The sequence below is a fragment of the Psammomys obesus genome, unplaced genomic scaffold (assembly GCF_907164565.1).
Source record: "Psammomys obesus unplaced genomic scaffold, mPsaObe1.curated_primary_1811, whole genome shotgun sequence".
NCBI lineage: Eukaryota > Metazoa > Chordata > Mammalia > Rodentia > Muridae > Psammomys > Psammomys obesus.
Window position 1 is genome coordinate 158,876 of NW_026589537.1, and position 18,029 is coordinate 176,904.

Consider the following 18,029-nt stretch of genomic DNA (forward strand, 5'->3'; position numbering starts at 1 on the left):
TCTTATGTCATACATTGCACCTGGATCTTAATTTTCCTCTTGTTCATGCCATCCAATTTCTTTCCCTCCTTCCCATCTGCCCTAGATCCACTCATCCTCCTTTTCTTTCAGTATATTGCTGGCTTCCTAGGAATACCAACAGAACAGTGCATAACAAGTTATGGTAAGACTAGGCACAAACTCACATATCAAGACTAGAGAAGGCAACATATGAAGATATACCGATCAGAATCACAGCAGATTTCTCAACAGAAACTGTGAAAGCCAGAAGGGCCTGGACAGAAATCATGCAGTCCTTAAAGGACCACAGATGTTAACCCAGACTGCTATATCCAGCAAAACTTTCAATCAACATAGACTGAGAATTCAAAATATTCCATGACTAAACCAAATTTAAACAATATCCACATAGTAACCCAGCTCCACAGAAGTTACTAGAAGGGAAACTCCAAACCAAAGAAAGCAACTACATCGAAGGAAACAGAGGAAATAGATAACTACACACACACACACACACACACACACACACACACACACACACAAGAATACAAGCAATGAAACTCAGCAACACCATCAACCCCACATCAATCAACATCAACGAACTCAACTCCCAAATAAAAAGACACAGACTAACAGAATGGTTGGGGAAACAGGATCCAACATTCTGTTGCATCCAAGAAAGACACCTATGCAACAAAGATAAACACTACCTCAGAGTAAAGGGCTGGAAAAATATTTTTCAAGCAAATGGTTCCAGAAAACAAGCTGGAGTAGCTATCCTAATATCTTATAAAATAGACTTTCAACGAAAATTAATCAGAAAAGATAAGGAGGACCATTATATTCTCATCACATTATTAAAGCTTAAATCACACATTGATCCTAATACCTTAATAGTGGGAGACTTCAACACCCCACTCTCATCAAGAGACAGATCAATTAGACAGAAAACAAATAGTGAAAGAAAAGCACTTAGAGAGTCCCTGAATCAAATGGACCTAATAGGCATCTACAAACCTTTTCACCCAAACTCAAAAGAGTATACTTTCTTTTCAGCACCGCATGGAACCTTCTCCAAATAGACCATATAGTTAGTCACAAAGCAAGCCTCAACAGATACAAAAAGATTGAAATAATCCCTTGTATTCTATCTGATGACCATGGACTAAAGCTGGACCTCAACAACAACAGAAACAAACAAACAAACAAACAAAAAAAAAAACCTGACACACACATGGAACTTGAAAACTTGCTACCCAGTGACAGCAGGGTTAAAGAAGAAATAAAAAAAAAGAAATGAAAGATTTCCTAGAATTCAATGAAAATGAAGGCCCAACATACCCAAATTTATGGGACACATTGAAAGCAGGGCTCAGAGGAAAAATTATAGCACTAAGTGCCTTCAAGAAGAAATTTGTAACATCACATACAAACAACTTATTGGCCCAAACGAAAACCCTAGAAAATCAAGAAGCAGATACACCCAAGAGGAGCACATGGCTGCAAATAATCAAACTCAGGGCTGATATCAATCAATTAGAAACAAATAAAACTATTCAAAGAATCAATGAAAAAAAAGCTGGTTCTTTGAGAAAATCTACAAGATAGAGAAATCCTTAGCCAAATTATCTAAAAAGCAGAGAGAATCTATCCAAATTAGCAAAATCAGAAATGGAAGGGGGGACATAACTACAGACACTGAGGAAATCCAAACAATCATAAGGTCATACTACAAAAGCCTATATGCCACAAAATTTGAAAATCTAAAGGAAATGGACAATTTTCATGATAGATTCCATCTACCAACATTAAGTCAAGATAAGGCAGAGAGACTGCATAGCCCTATATCCCCCAAGGAAATTGAAGCAGTCATTAACAGTCTCCCCCCCACAAAAAGCCCTGGGACAGATGGTTTCAGCGCAAAATTCTACCAGACCTTCAAAGAAGTGCTAACACCAATTCTCCTCATACTGTTCCACAAAATAGAAACAGAAGGAACATTACCAAACTCATTCTATGAAGTGACAGTCACCTTGATACCTAAACCACACAAAGATACAACAAAAAAAAGAGAACTTCAGACCTATCTCTCTTATGAACATTGACACAAAAATTCTCAATAAAATACTTGCAAACCGAATCCAAGAACACATCAAAGGCATCATCCACCATGACCAAGTAGGCTTCATCCCAGGCAAGCAAGGGTGGTTCAACATATGGAAATCCATCAACGTAATCCACCACATAAACAACCTGAAGGAGAAAAAACCACATGATCATCTCCTTAGATGCCGAAAAAGCATTTGACAAAGTCCAACACCCATTCATGTTTAAAGTGTTGGAGAGATCAGGGATACAAGGCACATACTTAAACATAGCAAAGGCAATATACAGCAAGCCTATAGCCAACATCAAACTCAATGGAGAGGAACTTAAATCAATGCCACTGAAATTAGGGACAAAACAAGGCTGCCCACTCTCTCCATATCTCTTCAACATAGTACTTGAAGTCCTAGCCAGAGCAATAAGACAACAAAAGGAGATCAATGGGATACAAATAGAAAAGGAAGAGGTCAAAGTGTCACTATTTGCAGATGATATCATAGTATACATGAGCAACACCAGTAATTCAGCCAGAGATCTCCTTCAGTTGATAAACACCTTCAGGAAATTTAGGATACAAAATCAACTCAAAAAAAAAAAAAAAAAACAGAAGCCCTCCTGTATACCAAAGACAAAAGGGCTGAGAAAGAAGTTAGGTAAACAACACCCTTCACAATAACCACTAATAACATAAAGTACCTTGGGGTGACACTAACCAAGCAAGTGAAAGACCTGTTTGAGAAAAACTTCAAGTCTCTGAAGAAAGAAATTGAAGAAGATATCAGAAGATGGAAAGATCTCCCGTGCTCATGGATTGGTAGAATTGACATTGTGAAAATGACCATCTTGCCAAAAGCAATCTACAGATTCAATGCAATTCCCATCAAAATACCAACTCAATTCTTTACAGACCTTGAAAAAAGATTCTCAGCTTCATATGGAGAAACAAAGAGCCCAGAATCTCCAAAACAATCCTGTACAACAACAGATCATCTCGAGGTATCTTCATCCCCCATCTCAAGCTGTACTCAAGCTGTAATAAAAACTGCATGGTATTGGCATAGAAACAGAAAGGAGGATCAATAGAACCAAATAGAAGACCCAGAAATAAACCCACACACCTATGAATACTTGATTTTTGACAAAGAAGCCAAAACCGTTCCCTAAAAAAAAGACAGTATCTTCAACAAATGCTGCTGGTCCAACTGGATGTCTACATGCAGAAAAATGAAAATAGATCCATATTCATCACCCTGCTAAAAAATAAAGCCCAAGTGGATCAAAGACCTCAACATAAGACCAGATACTCTAAATCTGTTAGAAGAAAAATTGGGGAACAGCCTAAAACTTACTGGCGCAGGAGACAACTTCCTGAACAGAACACGAACAGCACAGGCTCTAAGAACAACAATCAGTAAATGGTACCTCATGAAACTGAAAAGCTTCTGTAAAGCAAAGGACACCAGCATCAAAACAAAACGCCTGCTTACAGATTGGGAAAAAATCATCACCAACCCTTTATCTGACAGAGAACTAATATCCAGTATATATAAAGAACTAAAGAAACTGCAAAGCAACAATCCAAGTAATCCAATTAAAAAATGGGGAACAGAGCTAAACCGAGAATTCTCAATAGAGGAATAGTGAATGGCAGAGAAACACTTAAAGAAATGTTCAACCTCATTAGCCATTAGGGAAATGCAAGTCAAAACGATCCTGAGATTTCACCTTACACCCATCAGAATGGCCAAGATGAAAAACTCAAGTGACAACACATGCTGGAGAGGTTGTGGAAAAAAAGGAACTCTCCTCCACTGCTGGTGGGAATGTAACCTGGTACAACCAGTTTGGAAGTCCATCTGGTGCTTTCTCAGACAATTAGGAATAACGATTCCTCAAGACCCAGCTATACCACTGCTAGGTATATACCCAAAATTTGCTCAAGTACAAAAGAAAGTTTGTTCAACTATGTTTCTAGCATCTTTATTTATAATAGCCAGAACCTGGAAACAACCCAGATGTCCATCAATGGAGGAATGGATACAGAAATTGTGATATTTTTACACAATGGAGTACTACTCAGCAATCAAAAAGGAGGAAATCATGAAGTTTGCAGGCAAATGGTGGGATCTAGAAAAGATCATTCTGAGTGAAGTATTCCAGAACGAGAAAGACAAACATGATATATACTTGCTTGTATATATACAAGATATAATAAACATAATGAAATCTATACACTCAAAAAAGATAATCAAGAAAGCAGACACGGGGTAAGATGATCAATCCTCATTTAGAAAGACAAATGGGAGGTGCATTGAACGTATGACAGGAGTCTACCCAGAAAGCATCTGAAAGACTCTACCTTGTAGTGTTCCAAAGCAGATATTTAGACTCATAACCAAACCTTTGGCAGAGTACAGGGAATCATATGAAAGAAACGGAGTTAGTGTTGATGTGGAAAGGATATGGTCTCAACAAGGACCAAATATATTTGGGCACAGGGTCTTTTCTGAGACTGACACTCAACCAAGAACCTTATATGGATATAACATAGAATCTCTGCTCAGATGTAGCCCGTGGTAGCTCAGTAACCATTTGGTTTCCCATAGTAAGGGGTACAAGGACTATTTCTAACAGGAACTCAATGGCAGGCTCTTTGACCTCCCCACTCCCCAAGAGAGGACCAGTCCTGTTAGGCCACAAAGGAGGACTTTGGAGCCAATCCTGAAAATACCTGATAAAACAGGGTCAGATGATATAGGAGGAGGTCCTCCCCTATCAGTGGACTTGGAAAGGGGCAGGGAAGAGATCAGAGAGGGAGGGTGGGATTGATGAGGGAAAGTGGGACTGGGAAACAGCTGAGATACAGAGTTAACAAAATGTAACTAATATGAAAAATAAAAAAAAAATAAAAAAATTAATGCAAAAAATATGGTTACTTATAAGAGGGCATTTCCACAGAAGATTAACAGAGGCAAAACCTTTGGCAGCAGTATCCTGTGGGCATGGGATGAAGACTGAAGTAAAAGGAGAAAGTGATGAGAGCACCATCATTCATCTCTCTCTGCTACCTGACTATGAACACAATGTGACTATCTACATCACACTTTTGTCTACTTGAATGGACTACTTGAAGCACTTCTTCCCCAAGTTCCATTTATGTCAATGAGAGAAAAAAAGCTAGTAGAGATTTTGTTGTTGTTGTTCTGTTTTGTTTAACCAGAAGTGGATGTGTAAGTATTGTTAACCTGAATGCACTTTGGCAAAGTGTTGAATTAATTTGCTGGAATAACGGTGTAAAGTTTGCAGCTGTAGGCTATAAGTGATCTAGAATGCCATAAGCAGAGCTTAATTGGTTATTCTGGTAGGAATTTGGAAGTTCATAATGGAAAAAAAAAAAAAGAAAAGAACAGAAAAGACCAAAAGCCAGTTTCTAGAGGTTTCAGAAGGAAACCAGGATTATACCAAGAACTGAAAAGGGACGTTAATGTTACATGCTGGCAACTACTCTGACTTTGTTCTATCTGTATTTTAGAACTTGGAGTAAGACTAAATAAAAACCCAACAGACTAGTTTTTTTAATGGATAAAATTCCAAGATATAGTGTGCTCATGCTGTGGCATTGTTACAATTCTCTGTTCTTACCCATACCTACAGTGAAAAAGAGCAACAACCAGAGCGGGAAAATAGGTAAAATATGCAGTTTTAGTAAGAAACGAGCATAAGCTGCTCTAAAGTTGCTGACAAAGAAGTTAAAATTAAAGAAATTGTGATTGTTGAAGAGATTAGAAAAATTAACAAACTTCACATTTTGCAGTAGAAAAAATGAGGTGCATTGATAGCAAAACCATTAAAAGGTTCCAACGTAAAAAAAATGAAAATTCATATGAAAGGACAAAAGTAAAATGGAAAATTCTGCTCAAGGGATTCTGTGCTAGAAAAAAAGAATGGCAAGAGAAGTTTTGACCTAGAACCAGCCAACAATGTACACAGAGAGCTTAACAGCTGTGCTAGGAAAGAGCTGGACTATATTCCCAATTAGCAGAACGTAGAAGCCTCATCCACATGGTGTGAAATAAGTGAGTGAAGGATGTGCAAAGCTGTACACTGATGCCAGAAAGATACTGAGGCCAAGAAATATTTATCTAAGTTGAAGTTGGGCTCAAGAACTGAGAGACATCCAATGAGAAAAGTGTCAGGTATCACATGGAACATATACAGGAGAAAGTTGTAGTGAGCTGAGATAGCAAAAACAGAGTTGCTAGGAGACCCAGTACTGCAGGAACTCAGAAGATTTCTGCAAGAATGCATCAGTGTACCCAACATTAAATTATGTGAGTTGATTTCACCTTGTTGGATATCAGTATTTCTTTGACTGTCCTTTCTATACTATGCTTCAATTTGTCCTTTCTGAATTAGAAATGTTCATTCTATGGGACTATATGCTGGAAGTATGTAACTTGTACTTTTTTAAAATGAACAATCACAGATAAGAGAAGACCTGATTCTTAGAAGAGATTCTGAACTTTTATTTTGAACAGTTTTGAAACTCTTAGGTGTTTGGGGATCATTTAAAAACAAATTAAATGTAGGTTGCATCAAGAGATTAAAGTGAGTCTTTAGGGACCAGGAGTGGAATATTATCCTTTAAAAGCAATGTTTTCGGATGTCATCTTGACAAGACAGGATAAGAAATGATTGATATTACTGGTAAATTTATTGGGTTTTAGAATAATGTATGAGATATGCTTCTAAGCCATTTCCTTGAGAGTATTTCTAAAGTTTTAACTGTTCCTCAGTTGAGGGACATCTGTGCTGTGTCCAGATTCTGGCTATAACAAATAAAGTTGCTATGAACTTGGTTGAAAAAAAAAAAAGACTAGAGAAGGCAACCCAGTACAAGGGTCCTAACAGCAGACAAAAGAATCACAGATATGGGGTACAGAGCTTAATAGAGAATTCTCTACAGAGGAATATCAAAATGGTGAGAAGCACTTAAAAAGCATCCACTGTCCTCAGTCATCAAGGAAATGCAAATCAAAATGATGCCAAGTTTCCATCTTGCACCCAGCAGAACGGCTAAGATCAAAAACACAAGTGAGAGCACATGCTGGCGAGGATGTAGAGAAAGGGGAACACTCCACCATTGCTGGTGGAGTTCAAACTTGAACAACTACTTTGGAAATCAATCTGGAACTTTCTCAAAAAAATGGCAATAGCTGTTCTTCAATATCCAATTATGCTACTCCTAGGCATATACGCAAATGATGTTCCATCATACAATAAGAACATTTGCTCAACTGTGTTCAAAAAGGCTTTATTTGTAATAGCCAAAAAATGGAAACAGCCCAGATGTTCTCCAATTGAAGAATGGATAAAGAAATTGGGGTACATTTTCACAATTGAATACTACTCAGCTATGGAAGACAAGGAAATTCTGAAATTTAAAGGTAAATAGATGGAATGTGAAATGATAATTCTGAGTTACATAACCCAGACCCAGAAAGACAAATATGGTATATACTCACAGCTAAATGGATTTTATCGTATTCTACGGGATATCCATACTACAATTCACACACTCAAAGAAGTCTTTGAAGTAACAAGTAGGGTTGAAAAGAGGATACTCAAATCTTATTAAGAAGGAGAAATAGAATAGGTAGCAGATGTGGTTGGGGAGAGGGATCCAGGTAAGAAAGGGAGCATGGAGAATAATGAGGTTTGGTATCATACCTGGGGAGAGGAGGAACAGGAGGATAAGAATGCTTGCAGAGAGGAAAAAATTTGAACAGGGGTATCTCTGACAAGCCAGAGACCTATGACAGGGTAGGCTCCTGGGAGGATAATACAGTGACTCTTGCTAAGGTCCTAGTAACAGGGGTCATGGAGACTGAAGAGGCCACATTCTAAATAGGCAAGAGTGGGAAACACCAACCCAGCACAAAAAATTCTAAAAAACTGATCCTGCATACAAGATGTGTAGGGACAAAAACAATGCAGAGATTGAGGTAATGTCCAACCAATGACAGGCCCAAACTGAGACTTACCCTATGGGAGACAGCCAGCCCCTGACACTATTAAAGAAACGCTGTTATACTTGTAGACAGAAGCCTAGCATAGCTATCCTCTGAGTCGGTCCACCCAGCACCTGCTGAGAAGAGATGCAGAGACCCACAAGTAAACATTGGGTGGAGTGCAGGGAGTCTTGTGGAAGAGTGCATTAAGAAAAGAAGGACCAAGAGGGGAAAGGAACTCAAGAAGCATTTAAACAGAAACAAATCAAGTAATCCCATTAAAAATTGTGATACAAAGCTAAGCAGAAAATTTTCAATACAGGAATATCAGATGGCAGAGAAACACTTAAAGAAATGCTCAACATCCTTAGCTATCAGGGACATGGAAATCAAAATGACTTGAGATTTCACCTTACACCAATCAGAATAACTAAGATAAAAAACCCAAGTGATAACACATGCTGGAGAGGATGTGGAGAAAATGAAACCATCCTCCAATGCTGGTGGGAATTTAAGCTTGTACAACCACTTTGAAAATCAATCTGGTACATTTTCAGACAATTAGGAACAGTGCCCCCTCAAGATCCAGCTATACCACTCCTAGGCATATATCCAAAAGATGCTCAGGTATACAACAAGGACATTAGCTCAGTCATGTTCATAGCAGCTTTGTTTGTAATAGCCAGAGGCTGGAAACAAACCAGATGTCCCTCGGTTGAGGAATGGATACAGAAATTGTGGTACATTCACACAATGGAATACTACTCAGCAACAAAAAATAAGGAAATCATAAAATTTGCAGGCAAATGTAGGAACTAGAAAAGATCATCTTGAGTGAGTTATCCCAGAAGCAGAAAGGCACACATGGTATATACTCAGTTTTCACTTCTAAGTGGATATTAGACATATAATATAGGGTAATCATACTAAAATCTGTATGGCTTAAGAAGCTAATCAAGAAGGAAGACCCTGGGTAAGATGATCAAGCCTCATTCAGAAAGGCAAATGGAATGGATATCAGAAGAGTTAGAAAACAGGAAACAGGTCAGGAGCCTACCACAGAGGGCCTCTGAAAGACTCTACCCTGCAGGGTATTAAAGCAGAGGCCAAGACCCATAGCCAAACTTTGGTCAGAGTGCAGGGAATCTTATGAAAGGTTCTTTCTATAGGAATACCTGGAGAGGACAGGAGCTCCAAAATAGAGAAAAATAAATCTGGCGAAAGAGATATTTTTCTGAGACTGATACTCCAACCAAGAACCATTCATTGAGATAACGTAGAACCCCTGCACAGATGTAGCCCATGATAGCTCAGTATCCAGTATAGACCCTAGTAAGAGGAACAGGGAATGTCTCTCACATGAACTCAGGGGTCTGCTCTTTGATCACCTCCCCTTGAGGGGGTACAGCCTTTCTGGGCCACAGAGGAAGAGAATGCAGCCAGTCCTGACAAGTCAGTAATAAATTGCCAGGTCTTCAGCCTGCACACTGCTGATGCTGAGAGTGAAATCTGTCCCAGATCCACTGCCTGTGAAGCGATCAGGGACCCCAGTGTGCCAAATGGGTACCCAGTAGATCAGCAGCTTAGGGGATTGCCCTGGTTTCTGCTGGTACCAGGCCAAGTAGTTCTTTTGGTTTCTGATGCTTAAAAGACTCAGACTGGACTTTCAACTGGTGGTGACCTTCTCTCCTGCTGACATAGCCAGGGAAGATGGAAAGTGGGTCATTATGATGTCCCCACTGGTACCTTCAATAATGAGTAGATATTGAAAATCAATACACACATAAACACAGATTATGATATAACTATTGAAATTTGTTATGTAATCCCAGCACTCAGGATACAGAGGCAGGCAGTTCTGTGAGCTAGAAGCCAGCTTAGTCAACAAAGTGAGTCCAGGACAGCAGGGGTCAGTTAAACAGAGAAACCTTGCATGAAAAATCAAAAAGAGGAAAGAGAGAGGGAAGGACAAAGAAAGAGAAATTTAAGAAATTTGTTATATAAACGTCCTTATCATATTGTCAGGAAATTATTATGTAAGAAATCTACACCCTGGGACACAGTGTAAATTTCTTTCATACAAAGATGTGACCATGAAATGATAATAATACTTTTACATTTCTCAACAGACACCCAGATCAGCGGCAACCTGAAGACCTGGGTTTGTGACTCCATCTTGCCCTTCCTGACTGTCTGATGTTGCTCAGTTCACAGGGGAAAATGCTGGTTTGTAAATTCTGAGCAGCTGTGCCCTGATGGGGAAGGCCATGCAAAGGAGTCAGCAAATACAAAAGCACATCACTGGGCAGTGTGGGAGTGTCTGTGTAACAGTGGGTGGAGACAATCAAGAGCTAAAAATACTATCACAGAGAGCAGGAGCATCACAGAATGTGAGCAGTTAGCAGCATTCAAGCAAAAATGTACTAGGTGCTCAAAAAGCAGTTTTGGGTAAAAGTCCAAGACAGCAGTTGACATTTTCAGAAACTTTAGAGGAATTATCTCAGACTGACTGTCCTAGGGAAATGATGTGTTCAAGAAATCACAACAACAGTCGAAGAAGCCCAGACTAGGAAAACATGCAATAAAAGAAAGTAAGGGTGGAGGTGAGGAAATGCAAAACACAGGAAGTTGTGGCTAAATTTGTTCATTGTCTTCCATCCAAACAGCAACTCTTACTGAGGACAATGAACAGTGTCTCAGACATGTGAGCTTCTGTTTCCAAGCTACACATGGGGTTCAGACAAAAAGAGAAGCCAAGTTGTGCCTTCATTTTCTTTGAATTTAGGAAGTCTCTAATTCCTTTTTTTATTTCTTCCTTGACAAGGAAGACCATAGGGAAGATTCTCAATCCTCATTCAGGCAATAGGCTTCAGAAGCAGGAGAAGACAGGGAACAGGACAGGAGCCTATTACAGAGGGCCGCTGAAAGACTGTACTGATCAAAGTATTGATTCAGAGGCTGAGATTCATAGGCAGACTTTGGGCAGAGGGTAGGGAATCTTATGAAAAAAGGGAGCGATAGAAAGTCCCAGAGGGGACAGGCATTTCACGAGGAGACCAATAGAGACATAAAAACTGAGCTCTGGGGATGCTAAAGAGAATGGTACCCCAACCAAGGACAATGCATGCAGAGGAGCTAAAAGGCTGGTTCAGATGTTGTTCATAGACTCAGTCTCCAAGTGTGTTTCCTAGTAAGAGAAGCAGAGACTTTCTCTGCATAAACTCAGTGGCAGGCTCTCTGAATACCTCCTCCAGAGGCATGCCACCTTGCCAGTGCATAGACGAAGACAATGCAACCAGTGCTGAATGCACTTGGTAGGCTAGGGTCAGATAGAAAGGAAGGAGGACCTCCCCTATCAATGGATTAGGGGAGGGATATTGGGGAAAGAGGAAGGGAGGGTAAGACTGGGAGGGAAAATGGGAGGAGGCCACATCCAGGATACAAAGTGAATAAATGTAATAAATGATAAGAATAAAGAAAGGAAAAGAAAAAAAGAGAAGGGAAAAATTTGTTCTGTGGAAATTCTAAGAGACTTTAATTTAATCCCGTGACCAGAGAAGCTTTAATCTCACAGAAAAGGTACATGCAGCAGAAACTAACAAGTATTTCCCCCACAAATTTGTGGAATTGAAAGAGAGCTCTAAACTGAGAGAATGGAAAGGGAATGAATCAAACCAGATTTCCTCATGAAATCATCCCTGTAGACCTACCCTGGCTAGCATGTCTAATTTCAGAAATTCATCTTCTAGGGTAATTTAGAAATTAGCAGTATTTAAAATGGTGTGTGATGTTTTTGCCTGCATAGTAAGTAGATTACAAACAAACAAACCATCTATCCAGAAGGGGTACACAGCCTTTTTAAAAATCAAGCAATAATATTCTAATCTTGATAAAATCTTATTGTTTTAACTCACCATTGATTCATTACATATCCAGGTTGACTCCCTCTCTCTAAACTTCCACATTTCCTCCCTCTGCCCCTCATCCTCTTCCCCTAGTCCACTTAATGGGGGAGTTTTCTCTTATTGCCTTCTACTCATAGCTTGTAAAGTCTCATCAGGACCACTTGGACCCTCTTCCTCTGTGGCCTGGCAAGGCTGCATCAACAGGGGCAATGATCAGAGAGCAGTCAACTGAGATCACAATAGAAGCAGCCTCTGCACCCCTCACTCAGAAGTCCACATGGACTTGTATGAAAGAATCTTCAAGTATCTGAAGAAACAAATAGAAGAAGATATCAGAAAATGGAAAGATCTCCCATGCTCACAGCTCAAAAGGATTAACATAGTAAAAATGGTCATCTTAACAAAAGCAATCTACAGATGCAATACAATTCCGTTCAATGCAATTCCCATCAAATTAGCAACTCAATTCTTCACAGACCTTGAAAGAAAAATTTTCAGCTTGGCCCTTAGTGGCACCATGGGTCCAAACATCACCATAGCCCCAGGGAGCAGTGCAGGCCACTCACATCTGCCTGGTCTTCACTGCCATCATGTACCCAATTCTTCATCACTCCACATTGCAGGTGATGCTATCTTTCTCAACTTTCCATTACATATTTGTTCATCATACTGGTACCTGTGCCTGCACTGCCTAAATAACATAATTTTGATAATAGGAACAGCAAGGCATGGGAAACAACAATGGGCACAGGGGGTGTTCCCAAAACTGTAGCCTCTCACCTGACACCCACAGCAGCAGTCCCCACAGCAGGAGAGCAGCTGACCTCATCTCTGAGAGCTGGACTGGAGGCTGTTTCTTTGGGCCTTGAAAAGCTGTCTGTAAAGATGCTTTGAACAATGTACAATGTGACTAATGTCTTGATTACATGTAAATCAGCTCAGAACAGCTTGACTTATTGCTCAAAGGACACCTGCACTTGTGTCACCCTATGGCAGTTAGGATAGCACAGAATTTCCTAGAGTATTTTAAATGTATCACAATGATTTCCTGGCTGGCATTATGGAATCATCATGTTCAATTATTCTGAGCTATCATGTCACAGCACTGCTGTAAAGTATATGGGGTGCAGGAGCACTTTCATCCCTCAGAATTAAACTATTAAAAAATTCTTTGTGCTTCTGAGTTATCACATACATCCATTTGCCTGCAAATTTCGTGATTTCCTTGTTTTTAACTGTGGTGTAGTATTTCAGTGTGAAAATGTGCCACAATGTCTGTATCCATTCCCAAGTTGAGGGACATCTAGGTTGTTGCCAGATTCGGGCTACTTCAAATAAACCTGCAATGAACATAGTTGAGCAAATGTCCTTGTTGAATGCTAGAGCATCTTTTGTATTTATCCTAAGGAGTGGTATAGCTGGATCTTGAAGTAGCACTATTCCCCATATTCGGAATAAGCTCCAGGTTGATTTCCAAAGTAGATACACAACTTTGCATCCCACCAACAATGGAGGAAGGTTCCCCTTCCTCCACATTTTATCCATCATGTGTTGTGACTTGAGTATTTGATCTTAGCCATTTTGGTGGGCATGAATTGGAATCTCTGGGTCGTTTAGATTTGCATTTCCCTGAAGACTGAGGATGTTGAGAATTTCTTTGTTTTTCCAACATTCCATATTCCTCTGCTGAGAATTCTCTGTTTACCTCTGTACTTCATTAGTAATTGGATTATTTAATAATTTGTGTCTAATTTCTTGAGTCCTTCATATATTCTGGATATTAGCCTTCAGTGTGATGTTGGGTTGGTGAAGAACTTTTCCCTGTCTGTAGACTGTCATTTTGTTGTGTTGGCTTTGTTTGCCTTCTGCTCAGTGTTGATGTGGTTCCTGAATAAGAAGAACTGGGGCTGCCTCTGTCATGAACTTGGTTGCATGTTCTTTGATCACTTTCCCTTGGAGATGCAGCCTTCTCAGTCCAGATGAGACTTGATATGCTTCAACTAACTAAGTTAATCTCTGTCATTTTAAGTGATACAAAAACTATTTAAATTTTATTTTCTAATCAAAATCATCCTCGTTGGATCTCTGATGTCCTTGATCGCTAATTGTAGCTCTAACAGTAGCAAACACTCATCTCCTTGCCCAGTCCACTTCATATGTACAGTGTACCTTACTGACAGTTTTCACACTAAGATGTGAGTTTCTAAAGGTTATGAGACAAAGGCAAGTAAGTTATATATGTCAAGAAGAATCAAAGGATACAAGTTATGGAGGTCTAAGTCTTATAGTAAGAGGCTATGACAGTTCAGGAAAATGAGTTAGGCTCTGATGATTGAAAACTTGAGAAAGTGATTTATACATCTGGGAGAGTAATTTAAAGTATAGAAAGAGTTGTTTCTCATTTCTTTTCTGCTCTCTATGCTACTGTTGGGGCTGCACACACCTTTCTCTCTCACCCATAGTCAGAATACACAACCAACATCCAGGCCCCTCCAGCTTTCTCCCTTAAATTGTTCCTTTCAAGGTTTATTTCTCCTCATTTCCTAATGTGCTATTCTTTTCTAGGAAAACATGTCTTCTCCAGATTTGACATAAGTTTTTTTCTTTTTGTCCTGATAACAGCTCCCAGGGTTCTCCTGAGTCCCTCCTCTTCCTTCCTCAGACTCTAATTGTACACTGCCAGTCTCCCAGTCCCCAAACTCCCATTATCCTTGCCCCACGTCTCTAGTCAATCCACTGTAATGGATGCCACTCTTTTTCCCTCGCTGTGCATCATAAACCTCTCTCTATTATACCCACAGACCCTTCTGTACATATCTCCAAACTCAATACTCCCTACCCTTAATCAGCCTCGCCTATGCCTCACACTCATCATTTCATCCTTCTTACCCCACATGCTACCCAATTAACAGTCAAAAAACAAAACAAAACAAAACAAAACCAAAAAACTCTAACAGAATCTTTTTTTTATTCTTTATTAATTACACTTTATTCACTTTGTATGCCCCTGTGGTTCCCTCCCTCCTCCAGTCCCAATCCCTCCCTTCCAACATCCTCTGTATGCATACCCCTCCCCAGGTCCACTGATAGGGGAGGTCTTCTTTTCCTTCCTTCTGATCTTAGTCACAGGCCACAGAAGAAGACAATGCAACCACTCCCAACAGAATCTTATACCTAGCACAAGATCTTTCTTCAGTAACTGCTGTCTCTTTACATCCTTTGGCTTTCCTCTATCATCCCTGAGCACACCACTCACTTTTCAATCCTAAATCTTAAAGACACTATCTTCCAATACTCCTGCCAAGGCATTTTTGTCTTCACATAGATGGATCCTGACACTCCACAATCCTAACAACTGACCTTGCCTGTCTTTCCCTGGGGATTCAGAGACATTCCCCTTCCTTTTGGCCAAGCTATACGATGAACTTAGTCTGCCTTCTCTCTCATTCTTGATTATTCTGTGGAGTTTTCAAATTGGTATATTGATGCTTCAGGTTTCATTTTCAGCCTTTTTTCCCCTCGAAAATCAATCCCTCTAGCACATTTATCAATCTGAACTTTTGTTATAAAACCTCTGAAATCTGGTGTCCTTTGTATCTCTCTCTCTCTCTCTCTCTCTCTCTCTCTCTCTCTCTCTTCTTATTTTTTGTCAAGTCTTGCGAATTTACTTTAGTCTCTTCTACCCAGAACTATATAGACTAGTTACCCTAATCATCCTTGTCACACTTCTGGTGTTCCAACAGCAGTTTGATGTTTTGAAACATCTATATCAGCTTTCAGATTTCTTACAGTGATCTGATGGCCTCCTTTATGTCCCCCAATTTCTACAGAAGGAAATGAATGATAATCCTGAGTTCTTTTTGTATTTTTATACCAAAAGACAAAAGAGTCATTGAACCCATAATTTGTACTGGGCTCGGCAAACTATTCATCACTTTTTCAGACACACCTGCTATCACTCAGAAGGGGGAAGTGTGCAGGGCCAGGGCTGTGTGTGCTGCAGGCAGCTGGGGACATTCTCATGGAGGTTTGTGTTGGAGGCTGAAGCACTGTGGGAGGAGTACTAATACCTTGCAGACAGTAATAAGTTGCCAGGTCTTCATCCTGCACACTGCTGATGCTGAGAGTGAAATCTGTCCCAGATCCACTGCCTGTGAAGGGATCAGGGACCCCAGTGTACCGAGTGGACGCATAGTAGATCAGCAGCTTAGGAGACTGTCCTGGTTTCTGCTGGTACCAGGACAATAAGTTCTTTTTGCTACTGCTGTGATAAAGACTCTGACTGGACCTGCAGCTGATAGAGACCTTCTCTCCTGCTGACACAGCCATGGAGGATGGAGACTGAGTCATCACAATATCTGCACAGGCACCTGCAATCAGGAATACACAATGAACATGCGTATGAACACAAACACAGACAGTAAAAACAGTTGAAATTTGTCACTTAATATATTTGTACTATCATGTTGTCAGAGCATTATTATGGAAATATGAAATACTGAGCCTGGCAGACTCTAAGTTTCTTATCTACAAAAAAGTGACTGTGTAAAGATTATAATAATTTGAGTCTCTCACCAGACAGCCATAGCAGCAGGGATATGAGGACCTGGGTCTGTGACTTCATCTTGCTCCCCCTGCTGTCTGATGCAGTTCAGTTCTCACTGCAGAGGCTGGTTTATATATTCTCAGCAGCTGGGCTGGGCTGTAGGAGGCCCATGCAAAGCAGTCAGCAATACAAAAGCAAATGCCTGTGCAGTGTCTGTGAGTGTAGCTGGTGTGAATCAACAGTCAAAAATACTATTACAGCGAACATGAGCAATCACTGAAAAAGATTGCCTTACAGCTCTCAAACAGAAAAGCACTAAGTGTCTAACAGAAAACCTGGGTTAAAATCCAAGGTATATTTAAGTAAAATTGACTTCTGTAGAAACGTTAGTAGAGCTATCTCAGAATGGCAGTCCTAGGGAAATAATAGGATATGTTCAAACACATCACAACAACAACAAATAAACAAAGTAAGAAAGCATGCAATAAAAGAAAGGGAAGATGGAAGAAAAGATGACAGGAAAAAAGAGAATCGAGGCTAAATGTGTTCAATATTACTCATCTCCAAAGCCACTCTTAATGAAAACTGAGGGCAGGGCCTCAGATATTTGGGCTGTATTTTCCTCGATAAACAAGGGACGAAGATGCAAAGAGCAGGCCAGAATTCACTCTGTGGATATCTGGGCAGACATTAATTTAAGACTGAGATCATAGGAACTTTAATCTCAAAGTAAAGGAAACCCAGCAAAAACTAACAAGTATCCTCCCCATAACTCCAGGAAATTGCAAGAGGGTTCTAAATCTCAACAAATAAAAGAGGAAACACAGATTTTTCATGAAGTCATTGTTGCAGACCAACACTGCCATGAGTTTTATTCAAGGAATACAAATGCTAGTGTAATTTAGAAATTAGCAGTACTGAAACTGGATTAAATGGGCTTCTGACACAGTAAAGAGGTAAATCTCTCCAGAAGGGGGCAGAGCCATCCTAATCTATGTAATGCTTTCATAGAGCCCAAGAGAAATCTATTTCAGTGACTGTTCCTGTCCAAAGGGTGAAAAAAACTTATGGCAATGAATAAAAAATCAATAGCAATAAGCGGAATCACGGAACCTGCCAGGACTTCATATTATTGAAATCTGAAAGTATATATGAGAAGTAAATTATGTAGCCAGAATTATGCATAAAGTAAAAGACAAAAATAAATATGTGAACTATCATGGCAAGGGGTGGAGATTCACATCTGTACTCCTAGAACTGGAGAGACAAAAGCAGGAGACTCTCGAGTTTGAAGCCAGCCTGGGATAGATAACTTCTACACAAATCTAATCTTTACATGGAGACAATCTCTCAAAATAGTATTATTAATCAACTGGTTATAAGGCCGCTCATGGCATTATCTACCAATTCATATTATTTATTTGATGTCAATGTTTCACCATTGAGCCACAAATATTATTG

General features: G+C 39.8%; 1 gene segment (V, D, J or C); it reads right to left on the reverse strand.

Annotated features, from left to right (window-relative positions):
* Positions 1–9,700: 9,700 nt before the first annotated feature.
* Positions 9,701–16,651, reverse strand: LOC129675104 (immunoglobulin kappa variable 4-1-like). The segment is given in 4 exon segments: positions 9,701–9,863; positions 12,803–12,910; positions 16,038–16,392; positions 16,598–16,651. Coding segments are annotated over 4 exon segments (675 nt in total).
* Between the last annotated feature and the right edge of the window lie 1,378 nt (positions 16,652–18,029).